At 42.7% G+C, this 13770-nt stretch overlaps 1 protein-coding gene across 4 annotated transcripts in view; it reads right to left on the reverse strand.

Moving 5' to 3' along the window:
* Positions 1-13770, reverse strand: part of ARID5B (AT-rich interaction domain 5B) — a 121293-nt gene that overhangs the window by 10938 nt on the left and 96585 nt on the right. For all 4 annotated transcript variants that reach the window (XM_040606363.1, XM_040606362.1, XM_040606361.1 and 1 more), the window contains one exon: positions 8544-8641. In XM_040606363.1, the coding sequence (XP_040462297.1) occupies positions 8544-8641 (98 nt within the window). The remainder of the gene's footprint in view (positions 1-8543; positions 8642-13770) is intronic.

Here is a 13770-nt window from a genome sequence, read left to right on the forward strand (position 1 = left end):
AAAAAGAAAAAAAAGCTCTTAATCTTTATTAGTCAACATTTTTTTCCCAGCTACAGAACTAACAATACAAGATCTCTTCTGGGCCAGCAACCACTACATTTTCATGTATTGATTATGCAGAATGAATGACTTTTTTGGCCTGACTCTGCTTCACGGGATACATGAGAGCACATCTATTTATAGACATGATAAAAAAAGTAGTTACAATAATGCAAAGGATTTGACCAGCCCAGAAAGAGGAAGGAAATTAAATGTTAAGGCTGCCAGTTTCCTCTTTAATTCTCCCCACTGTGTATGGATATGACGGGGCTCATGGGCTGGGGAGGAACCATATGCCCAGGACACACAGGGCGAAGGAGGGAAGGACAACCCTTACAATATTTTTATATCGCTTGTTTCAGTGTTTATTTTTGTTTTCTTTCTGGCAGAATAAAATATTCCAGCACGTCTCCCATTGACATCATCTTGCTTTCTCAAGGGCTCCAAGTCCAACACAAAACAGCGCACAATGCACTCTCGGCCACAAGGATAATCTTGGGAGGATTTAAAATACTGAAGCCCATTCCTTGGGAGATGCTGCCCATTCCCATGCCTGGCCAGAAGGTTACAGAGGTTGATGGCAATGGGAACGGAAAAAGATTTAAATCCGCTCCACCAAATGAATACAGCAACCAGTTAACCTGTGGAACTCACTGCCAGTGGATACCTTGGGACCAATGGATTAATGAGATTACACAAGGATTAGATGCTAATGTAAATCATGAGAACATTAAGCTCTTATAGTTTCAAAACCACTGAAAAGGACAGGCAATAAATCTCTTTACTGGTAGGAGTGCTTATTATGCCACAGTGGCCCTTGCTGCTTACTCTGAAGGCACTGCTGGAGCTGCGGGGCGAGATGGCTGGTCTGCCTGGTTCAACAGGGCAACCATTTGGTTTAGTAGGTGCTCACAGCAGCCGGGCAGGGCTGCCCGCACCCCCTACAGCCGGAGGGTCCGAGCACTGGGCTGGGACGAGCAGCTGCCAAGCTGAGGCAGCTCAGGGCAGCTCCAGCGACAACCCCCACAGTGCAAAGGGGCCCCTATCAATAACCTCAGTGAGAAAAACCTGACTTGTTCTCTAGAAACCCAGTGGCAAAACATTCAGTTGTTTTGAGGGACCAGCAGGAAGGCCTAAGCTCTGATCCCAAGAGAAGTCTTGTCTTTTTTACCCTGATGCTCTTCAAAAGGGATAAATCTTGGAGCAATGCTGTCAGTGTAAGCATGGGAAACAAGCCACATTCAACAGCAATCAGCTGGTGGGGATGGCCAGGAGCAGGAGGCAGCTCTCCTGGGCACCAGCGACAAATTCCTAACAAAGAAGATAGAGGAATAAGCCGAACTCTAAGGTCTCAGCCTGTTTTCCAGAATGGGAATATAAAATACATCGAGGAAACCAAGCAGTGTGTTCCTCAAGCCTGACTTCCCCAGACTGCATTGTACAACCCAGGGGTTACGAAAGGAAGCCCTGCATGCTTTTGTGCAGAACACAATAGCAATAAGTTTATTTGCATTTGTCTGAAGTACAAAACTGGCATGTATTTTATCAGCAAAGACAAAATATGTTTGAGTTCAATTTTCTTCCCAAAGAACTTCCCTTCCTTAAAGAAATGGCTCTTTCATCCTTTCATCAACAGCTTTCCTCACAGCCCACTGGGAGTGCTGGTGGGTAATGAGAATGGCTCACTGCTGAAAGGTGGGAACTGCACTGCTGTAAGAGAATTCAAAGACACTTTGTTTTAAGTAAACTAGAAATTAGCGACATTACAAACACAGCTGTTGATTTAGCTGTACAGCCAGGCGAGGGGAAGCTCAGGCACTCGCAGTCCTATGGCTCAGCACGGGGAGATGAACAACCCCCAGGCTTTTGCCTTCGGTGCAGATTTACTGCATGGGTAAAGATTCAAAGGAAGGGTGACAGAGGCAGAGCAGCTTCCCCAGGTCACTCTACCAAAATTGCTACAAGCCTCTGTTTTGGCCACAATCACCACTTCTGCATCTAAAGGCAGACATGCATTTTGTTCAGTAGGTCCATATAGCCCCTGCAATGCTTTGGTCCTGATGCTCAGGAGAAGCTTACAGATGCCATTTTGCAGTGCCTGTGGGGTGCAGGTCTCCTGGAGGGACTCCAAAATCCTGCTGACCCCCCCAGGAGCTCCAAGCCACATTTCCATTGCACAAAGTTGAACAAACTAGAGGCAATCCCTGCCATGTTAGCAAAGTCCTGCAGTCAAGGTGGAGATTCCCAGAAGACCTGGGGAATCTGAGAGGAAAGATCTGACTCTCCATCACTAGTGCTGCTCCTGCAAAACAGAATGGCACATCTCCTATCACGCAGCACCCTCCTGAGGCAACTCAGGTCCCAGCAAGGAATAGCGACTTGTCCCCTTGTGCAGAGCCTGTCCCTGCTCCTGGATGTCAAGAAATGAGGTTACCCATGAGGGGGACACTACCTGATGTTGACCAACCATGAGCACTCAGCTTAGCTGTTAGGAGTCCCAGGACCCCCGGAGCACGGGGCACTTGCACAGCCTCTGCGCCCAGTAAGCACTGACACACGTGTACAGCAGGCATGCCTGGGAAGTTCCCCTCTGCTTGGGTGACAATGCATCCAGGAGCACTGGCTAGCACACATCATCCCCCAGTTCTGCTGGGACAGACTCCTGGGTGGAAAGAAGGATGTCGCTGGGAAAACAATACCACTACCACTACCCCCCCAACCCCCCCCACCCCCCCAAAGAGAGAGATCATCTGTTTCCACGCACTGGAAGGCAGTGCCCAGCTGTCCAGCACTCTTATACCCAAGGACTCCTGCTGACTCCAGTGCTGGCCAGTAAGTCTTTGAGGCTGAAACCCCAGAAATTTTGAAAAAAACTGTGTTCTCAGATGCTTTGAATGGACAGCTAAGGAGCTGTTTTAATGGTAAACAATTACATTCCTCTGTCATCTGATACTTTTTAAATTTTGGGGAGGGGGAAAGCCTTCTGAATTTTCAATAGTTCCTTTGTTAAAGCATCTGTTACTCACATAATTGAAAAGATGTTTGTTCAGTGGTATGCTTGAGAGTACAGTTATTTAATCTTAATGATAGAGCCCTGAGGGCAGAAAATCATAAGTAGAAACCTCTTGTTATTTATCAAAAAGAAAAAAAAAACAAACCAAAAACCCAGGAAAAGAACGAGAGAACTGAGACACCTCATCTATCTTCAGGCTTAAATTTGTCCTTGATGGAAAACTATTGTGACAATTTTCAACTTGCGAAGTTTTCTGGGAGTCTGGGACTAGCTGAGGTGGGAGGGGGGCAGGAAAGTGGGGTGAAGACAAAAATAAAACAACCAAGTTAGTATGACAAGAAAAAACTGCTGCTTGGCAAGTTTTTTTGGGTCAAACAAAGAGCTAGCTGTAGTTTACAGCATGACATAACATTTGATTAATTTTTGCCTGAGGATGTTTTCACACATAACAGCGTAAATCAAAACCTTCTATTAATTATAATGTGTATTAAAAGATAACCATAAGCATTTTCATGTGGATGCTATACGAGCCTCATATTTTTTGTTCCCTCAAAAAGATTGGCTGCTATTTCCTACAAAACTCCACTGAAATGCTTACACATTACCAAAGTTATCCAAATGCTTTAACAAAACCAAACAGCATTTGCATGGAACGAAGGGCTCTCTTGCATATTGAATTACTGCACAATGTCCTTGGGGTAGAGAGACTTTACGGCTGTTAAAGGGAAACCACGTAAGGGACTTATTTTGACTTGTGTTTCTGATAATACATAATATTTATGTGAGCTATTTAGAAAAAAAAATGGAAGAATGGGTTCTGAACTGTACAAGACTCTATATAGTCTCCTGGGGTTCAGTCCCCTGGCAAGGGACAGATGTGCAGGGTGTTCCACAACTGTCCAGGGACCACATTCACAGCCAGAATAAAACTCTCTGCAGATCTGTGTCCAAAGCACGGGCACAGCCACCCTGCTGGATTGTGAAGAACCATGACCTACCTGCTCTGGGGACCCACCTCACCTATCTGGTCCTCATCAAGTCCTAGGTGGTTGTGGCTCTTTAGAACACACTCCCACTCAGATGCCCGAATCTGGTGAGAGCACGAAGCCTAATAACCCCCTCCCCAGCTGCATCTGACCAGACAGTTTTCAAGGCGTTTGTGACTCACGAGGGCCAGTATATGAGATACACTGCTGAAGAGCAGGACACGGCCCATGGACGCTCTGGGCCAATCCCTGCGGAAGACTCCAAGGGAACCAGGCTCCCTGCAGCACCCAAAGAGGCCAGGAGGGCTACTGCTCTATGGGACCGTCCAGCTGCCTGACACAACACCTTTGAACGCCAACATGTCTGTCCACCAAAGAAGCCGAGGAGTGTTACTGCACGCCGTTGTACACCACAATTCCCTGGCCAGTGCGTGTTTGTATGTAGCTCGTGCACAAGGCTTGCTTTGAAGGAAACCAAGATGAATCACAGCCAGCCTTGGAGGCAGAAAAAGGCCCCAACAGGCAAATGCTCATATTTTTGTTTTGTTCAATGCATTTTACTGGGAACTTTATATACCTTCCAAAATAGCAGGTTGGGTTGTTTGGTTTCTTTTGGGTTTGGGTTGGGTTTTTTTTTGGGTGGTGGTATAATATTTATGAAAAATCCCTAACAATGTCATCAGTACTGCAGACACACAGCCTATCATTCACATCGGAAAATTAAAGCTGCCGATCATGTGTTTTGTGTAAAAGCGAAAGAAACCTCAAATGCTGCATGTGAAAACCACATCTGCATTATTAGGGGAAAGCAGCATGGAGAGGAGTGCTTCGCAGAAAAGTAGCCGTTTCTGGGGGTTTCTTGATAAGAGAGAGAGATGTAGGGTACTGACAAGGGCTGTACGAGTTTCACAGGAAAGGTTCAGGCTGAATCAGCTAATACCAACCACACACGCCTCTAGCTTTCTGTGATCGTGCAAGGTAAGTGCATTAAAGGAGCACAAATGAAGAAAGTAATGACCAAAACAACAACAACTCATAAGCTCTGTACGGTCCGAGTCATACACAGAGCAACAGCTCCACGATGGGAAAACATTAATGCTTTTTATATTGGTAATCATCTGTAACATGAGCAATTAAGTACAGTACTAATGGACTATAGCCAAGAGCCTGGTACTAATATTAAAAACTGACAGAGATGAATAGGTTTGGAAGGAAAACTAGGCTGACAAAGACATTTTTATGAAGTGCTTGGGCCTATTTGGAATAACCCAATCAGAGGCAGGTTCAGACCAGCCATGCCTACAGTGACAATAATGCATTCATTGGCATTATACGATGCCTGCTATGCTTTAAATAAAAACACCCATTGCTTCTACTCAGCAACCTGCACTTTCATTATTATACTCATTAATAAAACAAAAGTTGTCTAACTAATATACAAATAACACTTACTGAAACACTGGCAGCCTCGCCTTGTTTTAAAATTAAACCAGTTACTGGAAACACAAACCATACAACATGAAAAATGAATCAGTTGATAATGCACACAAAATCTTTCTTCCTCTTTTACCAGGGAAACAAAGCAAACACTGCACCGACCGAAGCACTCTGCCTACCTATAGCACAGCAGCAGCATCACAACCTGTTCCACACAGGAGGGCACAGACAGGGAGCAAAGCATTCCCCACAGCCTTTAAATCTGGCTTAGTTTCAGCTTTTGCCATCCTTGGTACCGTGGGCTGGTAGCAACACGCCGGCTTTTTGGAGGTTATAAGCACCTTTTGAGAAAAGCAACGTTTCTTTGTGGCGTTTGCTGGACCAGAGAGACAACTCTGCCCTCTCCATACCTTTTTTTTTCTTTTACTTTTTTTCCTTTTTTTCCCTTTGAAGTTGCATGCAAAACTCTACTTTGCAGAGGGTAACTTGGGAGAGGGCAGGAAGGTAGGATGCAGTACCTGAATGGGACATATGTGCCATTCCACTCCTCAGCATCCTAAAGATGTCACTGAAAGGTCCCTGCCACCCAAGCAGCCTTGGTATGTTAAAGCCGGCACAAACAGCTAGTAACTTCTCTGTCATCTTGGAAGAAATCTAGTTAACACACCATGGATGCCCCTGAGATCTAGTTGTAGAGACGAATGGCAAGGCTAAGTCAAACAGCAGCAGTCAGGGAAGTCAGGGAACTGCCTATTCTGCCTCCAGTAAGCAAGGAAAGGCCAGTGGGATTCAGAAAGGAAAAATCATGAGGTTTATTCAGCATTTACTTCCCAGCTTAATTCAATTTCCAGTTTAGCTTTACAGCTCACCTTCAAGTTAGAAAATGTATGTGTGTTCTGAATCATGAACATGTATTCCTGCACTGTAGTTCTAGTTTTAGATTAAATGTCATCTGAGTGCTTTGGCTATAAATGAGCATTACATTTACAGGTACTGTAGTTAGAATTACCAGCTGAAACAAACTATGACAATTTCATTTACTTTTTTCCAAGTCTGAAGCTTAATACAGCTTTCCTGTGGTGGAAAAAAAGTGTCTTAACACTAGAACTGTATAGATTGGACCAGTCACTGATACAGTTTCTTGTATACGTGTTTCGGTTTTGCAGACCAGATTTGGTCAAGCATATTTTAGGTAAGTTCAGGGCTAATGTAAAAATCCTCTACAAGACTTTTTCGCTAAATGCCAACTTTTGACAGCCTGCCAGAGATCTGGACATAGGTGCTGCCTCATATCAGACCTAACCCAGAATTACACAGTACACTGGCATCCAAGAACTCAGATTTGAGCTCTTTGGTGTGCTCGCTGCTCAAGGCAAGGAGAACTGCTTTTTGTTAGCCTGGAAAGGCTTTTCAATCTCGAAGGCATCATGACTCTTCTCAGGTCTTCTAGTAAGCACAATAGGCTTTGTGGCACTTCATAGCATACCCCTGAGTAACTGCCGAGTAAGTCACATGGACAAGTAGTCTCTATACATCGAAAAGGAGTGCAATTCAAGGGGTTTGCATGCAAAGAAATAAACCACTAGCATGAAAGCCAAAGAGAGAGACAGGGGTTCATGGAGTATTTATGAATGGCTCATTTAGTTTTCCACAGCTACAAGAGACATGCTCTCTCAGTGACTCTAGGATTTCAACACAGAGCCCAGCAGTGCTTGCTCCCTCTGTGACCTAAGCCGACGGAGACCTAACTCTCATGCGGGTCTTCTCTGTCAAACAACCAACATCCTACAGAGCACATCTGGGAGGGAAGACCCAGACTGTCAGTTGGAAACCCATCAGCTGGCTTGGGTGCAAGAGGAAGCCCTGAGACTCTTGGGGCTGTAATAATGGAGGGGAAGAGCTGAATACCCACAATCTAATGATTTAATTAAACAAATCTATAACATTTGTCTGTAACGCAAAGGCAGGAAAAAGCCCCATCTGATATGCATAGCAACTCACTCAGTTTGCTCTGCTGCTTGGCTCAATCTCCAGAAAGCTTCTAACTCTAGGTTTTATAGTGGCATTACATGCAACTCCCTTGTGCACCCAAGTCCTTACACTGGGGACATCTTGTGTGAAAGAGGGTGATCAACCTCCCCCTCAACGAGGAGTGTAGCATCTCCCTTGGATCAGCCAACATGTAAGGCACTGAAAGAAGGTGAAAAATTGCCCAGTGAATGCAGCTCTGCTGTGCCACCTTGTGCACAGGCAAGTACAATCTCTTCCTGACCCCAGCAAAGTAACTTGTTTATGTCCAGGAACAAGAGACTGGAGTTTCCTTATCAGAGCTTGAAACTGCAGAGCTTTTATTAACATTTGCAAAAAAAAAAAAAAAAAAAAAAAAAAAAAAAGAAGAAATAAGAAAAAAAAGAGAGTTGTTTCTAAAAACCATACCAAACCAAAACAACATTCCAGCTCCAGTATTTTATTCAATGCATGCTGGCTTCACAAGCACTGGAAGTTATTATCTACATGGGAAGAATAAGAAATCAACAGTTCTGACCAGCAACAATGGCTGCAGAGAAAGAGTGTTTGGCAGCAGCTCACAGGCAGGGAGGAGGGAAGGAATGCAATGAAGAAGAGGAATGCAATGCTCTGCATGACCTACAACGTTAACAGCACCCTGCATTGTAGGCCACCCCATTATTTTAATCACAACCACAATTTGCTTAATTGGTATTCCTAAAAAATGACAGAAGACAAGTGTTTGCATCAATTAGCTGTCGTTTCTTATTTTTCCTAGAGTATGTTTTGCTCAATTTTTCAGCTTCTTTAACTGGAAAGCTGTTGTAAAAATTAAGATATGTACCAAAGAAAAATCAGATGCTTGTTTTAATTATTTAGTCACTGGAGACATACACTCTGGTTTAAATTACAATGGATTATCTGACTAAACTGTTGGGGGAATATTTACTATATCTTTAAGAAGCCTCTCTCTCTTTCTCTAATGCTTTATAAAATGCTTTGAAGGCTCTCCAAATTAATTTTTTCATTATTAAACAAGCATTTCAGATTTGTTATCTTACCTTTCATAATGTCTGCGAGTACATGTAGCAGCACTTGTGCTTCCAGGGTTACCACCTAATTCATCATAAATATGTTTCCATTGTCGACGGGCTGTTATCTGTAAAAATGGCAATGGAAAATTTAATCTTGCATCTTTACAGATTCTACAGTGTTTGAGTTCACAACAACAAATGCATGTGTGACACTTTCAGAACAGCATGTACTACAAGCACTATAAAAGCCCCTACAGAATATACAGAGTGCACAGAGCTTTGGGTGTTGTCTTTTTTTTTTTTTTTTTTTTTTGTAAGTTAACACTATGTCTGTTTTCTTTCTCTCTAAAATGGAGTGATCTGACTGATTCATTATCAAGTCACAAGCAATACGGCCTCACAAAAGAGAATCTCAATCAATATAGGGTCATTAACCATCAGAAGTTATGCAGACAAATCCCATGGTGAATTATGAAAATGAAGCTCAAACCATACTCAGCACAAATAATGATTACATAGTTATTTTAACTGAATTAGAGAAAATAAATCTGCTGCAAAACCCAAATCCACCACAGAATTCTGTAAATCCACAAAAGCATAGTCCGTAACTCTATATGTTACAAGCTGTTTATTTTTATCCATTTATGTCAGTAAAATATATAGATCAAATAGTAATGAAATCTTAACATACTCCAATGTTAATATTTGAGCTATGTACTTTATTGGACCACGCTGATGAAAATAAACATCTTGTAACATATTGAGTTGCATACCATGGTTCTGTTTTTTTGTACAGAAATTAGGATTATACAGAATAACAGATGGAAGACCTGGCAAAAGAATTGTTTCTGAATACCACTTCATTATTTTATATATTCCGCTATATTTAAAACAGGAAGAAAAACAGGAATAGGACAAGCACAACAGATCACCCTCTTTTGCCTGCAGCTCATAAAGAAGGCCAGTGGAAAATTGTGGGGGCAATTTGGGGGGAATTTTGTCATTTTCTGTGGAATGCTGTGGATTTTAATATATTCAGCCCTGGAGGCTTCTTTGGAGTTACCCACAGAGCAGTCAATGGCATTCACTGAGTAGCTAAAGGCAGCAATCAGAAGAAAACAAATATTACAACTCGCAATCTGAGGCCTGTAATTTTAATCTAAACAAGCGGAGAAAGCTAATGTCATTAAATATTACAGGGTAAGAGGTGTTTCTTTTTTGCTCAATATAAAAGAAAAATCTTTCCTTTGCAGAAATTATACTCCAAAGCCAAAAGCATGGCTGGAGACTTATCATCTGATAATGTTACAATTTCTTCAAGTTTATTGTTTGTACAGTTCTCCTTAGAAAACATCATCATCTCCAACTCACTGTTACCACCTATACATAGTTTGCACCTATATATACTTGAAAAAAAAAAAAAGAAAGAGTATTTTATCTTAAACCTTATTTAAAGCAGAATGTGCTGACTGCATTCACGGATTTTATTTTCTGTCTTCTGTAACCAACCCAAAGAGCACAGGCACCAAAGAGAGACTGCAATTCAAGGATAAATTCTGCACAAATAAACTATTTAAATACAACATCAAACACTCATCTGAAGATGAGGCTTATTTTAAGTCTATTTTATTTAAATTCTGATGCTACCTCTTCTTCAGGCTACCCACACTTCTATCTGTTATTACTACCAAAGGGCTCGAAGAACTGAAGTCCCAATAAGCCATAAAGAACATCATCTCCTGATAATATGAATGGATGCTCCTTCCGCAACTGGAAAGGTCAAAAAAGAGTTGACCAAGTACCCTGCTGTGGAGGAATGCCTGGATGGGAAGCTACCTCAGGTCCTGTCTCCCACACCTATTCCACTGGTCCTCAGGACAGGCAAAGGACAGAGGCTTGGCCAGCCAGCCCTTGCCTTCTTGTAGCTCCCAAAAATCACAGATCCCCTGAGGACTGCTGCAAGTGGCTTTATATTAAATCGTCTCTGGCAGCCTCATAGACTAGGGGAACAAAGATGCACAAAGCCAATCTGGGGTCTGTGCTTTGGCCCTCTGGCAAGCACAGCCTGGCTGGCTTGCGAGGCTGTGGGCCAGGACGTGATGCTTTGGCTAAGTACAGTGATGCTGTGCAGAAGCTGTAAATGAAAGCAAAGGATTAGTCCGCAAGAGGACTACTGCAAGTCCCCCTTTTAAACATCCTGGTGTGACTAAGAAGAATGGTCTCCATTTTCAAAAGGAAAATGTTAACCTTAGAGCCCATCTCATTAACTATGAACTGACTCAAGGGTTGATACTTAAGCTGAAACACCAGTAAACACAGCCAAGTTTAAGGGAAAAAGAGAATCCCTTTGAAATCCCTGGATCACTTTTTGATACCTCTCTCCTCTATGCTGCTTAGAATAATAGTATTTTCACAAACATTTGCCCAGCTTTACCCAATTCTGCCTCTGCAATGGACCAGAACTCCTTGGCAATTAGTAGAGCTGTGCCTTCCCACGTACAGAGCTAAGTTTAAATTTGACATTCCCTGAAACGATTGTTATTCTAACAGAGCCTAGGGTTGAGTTTTCCCCTGCTCTGGAAAGTTTAGGTTTTATGCTTAATAAACTTCAAAGGACCACAGTAACTGATAAATTACATCCTTAAACAATCTGAACAAAATCCTGCACTGTGGAAACTTCACAGCCATGCAGGGCAGCATGGCTCAAGCTGGATGCTCATGCTGGCCATGTCCAAATCAAGGACTGCTTTCTTTTCTCATACAAGTCCCTCCCAGCCACCTCCGTGACTAGGAACTTCCTGAGCAGCCAGGAAAGGGCAGTGCTTGGCAATGCTTTGCTTATGGTTGCTGTTCCTACCAAAAATGCCTGCCCTGGCGCTTCTATGCAGCGGTTTTAACTCTAAAAGGGCTCGTATGTGCTCCCGGTTAGTAACATGTTCATGACCAGTGCACATGAGGAACAGAAAGGCAAATAACGAAAGATATGAAAATGGTAAAATATTTCAGCTGCCTGGGCAGGGAATTTCCTGTGAACATTCAGGAGCAAAGTGTTAGGGCTTTTTTAAGGACAGGGAGCTACCGTGGTGTAACATAAGGCCCTGCAAAAGCTTTATCAAATGTCCCGAGTGCTTTCATTTCACACTTTTGATTCATTCAGCTTCAGTTTACTGATGTAAGTCAATCTGCTCTAGTAGAAAGCACACAGAAGACAAAGAAACTTCGCTGCTTTAGTTTTCCAATTTGTTTTTCCCTACTCCTACCAGTATATACATCCCTCTTGGTGCCTGCCACATTTCTGAAAGTGCAGGATGCTCCAGGCTCATCCATTAATCATGGCAGTAGCACAGGCCAGTCTCATCTCTGACAGCTTCCCATTCCAATGCTGGCTTTAGTTTTAAAGTAGTTTTCTGGTTTGCACACCCCTCCCACGATTTGCTCCAACCTACGGCTTCACAATGCTAGAGCTGGGCTCACTGGAAGCCAGGTGCTTTGAAAACCTGTGTGACGTCTTTCCCAACTAGCAGAATTTTGAGTTAAGCAAGAGACTGGTCTGCCCAGGGACCTGAGAGCAGATCTGATCTGGTTTCTTTAAGCACAGTATTAGGCAGTGACTGGTACTCATGAACAACCAAATAAAAGCAACAATCTTATCTATTAGAGGTCTGTTTATACACATGCTTTTAATGGTGTCTTCTGCTCTGAGACATTTTAAGGTCTTCTGCACTGCAATCCTAGCTCCCAGCTCTCTTCCTCATGGAAAGGCTTCTTGTGTATTTTGTGCTGCAAATATAATGGGTGATTTTCTTGTCATGGTATGTGATGTTCACAATGCTCTTCAAAACAAGAGCTCTGGGTATCAGCTCTGTATGAAACAAGCGCAGGTAGCTTTGCATTCCACTGATATATCAGTTTCTTCAGGCCTGCCCAGACACAGGACTGCTGTACATGTCAATCATTAATTTTTAAAAACTACAGCACTTTATTGTTGCTTCCAAGAGGCAGCAACTAAATGGGATCCCACCAACCTCTGGCAAAATTTAAGCTGCTACATACCAAATGCTAAGCTCCACCTAATTTTCTTTTTACCCTTTATCTTTCTAAGACATCTCCCAGGTAGAGTCCATATAGCACCACAGCCTTCTGCAAACATGCCAAGGAACTCCTTTTGTGTTGACTCAAAAGGAAAAATGCCACTTCATGACTTGCCAAGGACAACTCTTTAAGTAAGTCCTGGAAGTTTCACATCTATCGACATCGGCACCTTTTTATTCACATGACTTTGGGTGACTGAGAAAATTCCAAGCAATGGTTGTTAAATACCACTGCAGCTGAGTCCCCTAGAACATGACATTATTTTGTATTTCATCCAGAGATTTGGGGACATTTTTAATCATTCATACTGTGAAGGCCTGCTACAGAAAGTGCTTTCCAATGCACTCTCCTATTATTAGTAACAAAGACGCTCATTTCATGTGTCTTTGTTCAAGAGAAATGTGATCCCACCAATTCCAAAGAGACACCTTCACCTGTTAAGGACTTAAACCAATTTGTACGGGTTGCTATTTTTATTAAGCCTGTATTACATAAGTCCAACAAGAAGTACATGGGCATGTGGTATTACACAGTTACAGATGACAACTAACTAAGAATTAGTAATCAAACAGACAACAGACAGATGAGAAATAACCCTCACAAGTACTCTCACTGGAGAGCCCTTAAATGTGACATATGACACACAATCATGACGATACTGCTAGATATCCTGTATGTACAGGTAATACTCTCTGTCAGGCCTCACTGGATCCATTCCAGCCCCTGATACATGACAATAAAGGACAGCCAGACAGATGGCTAAGAAAGTTGTTCTCTGCATCTCAAATCCAATCCCTGGCTGTTTTCATGTACTTTTAGATCCTTAGCCAAGATGACCGGACTCAGAGGTGTTGCACTGTTTTGGGACTCTGGGCAGAAGCTGGAAAACACCATACATAATCTGTGCTTATTTCTCAAAGATGTTTTTAAAGCCCCATCGAAGCAACTATATATGGACAAGGCGGACAGGGCGGAGGATGAAACTGGCTATGGGCTGACTATCATTGTTCTGCCAAACACAAGGATGTAAAGTTTGCAACTGGTTTAACTGGGAAGGCTTCTACACTTATTAGTAAAAAACTAGTCATCTGACCACTCTAAGTTCCCATATGTGATTTTAACCAGTCTTCCTGTTTGTAAAATGGCTGTCACAGGCTGAAGC

The sequence above is a fragment of the Falco naumanni genome, chromosome 9, assembly GCF_017639655.2.
Source record: "Falco naumanni isolate bFalNau1 chromosome 9, bFalNau1.pat, whole genome shotgun sequence".
NCBI lineage: Eukaryota > Metazoa > Chordata > Aves > Falconiformes > Falconidae > Falco > Falco naumanni.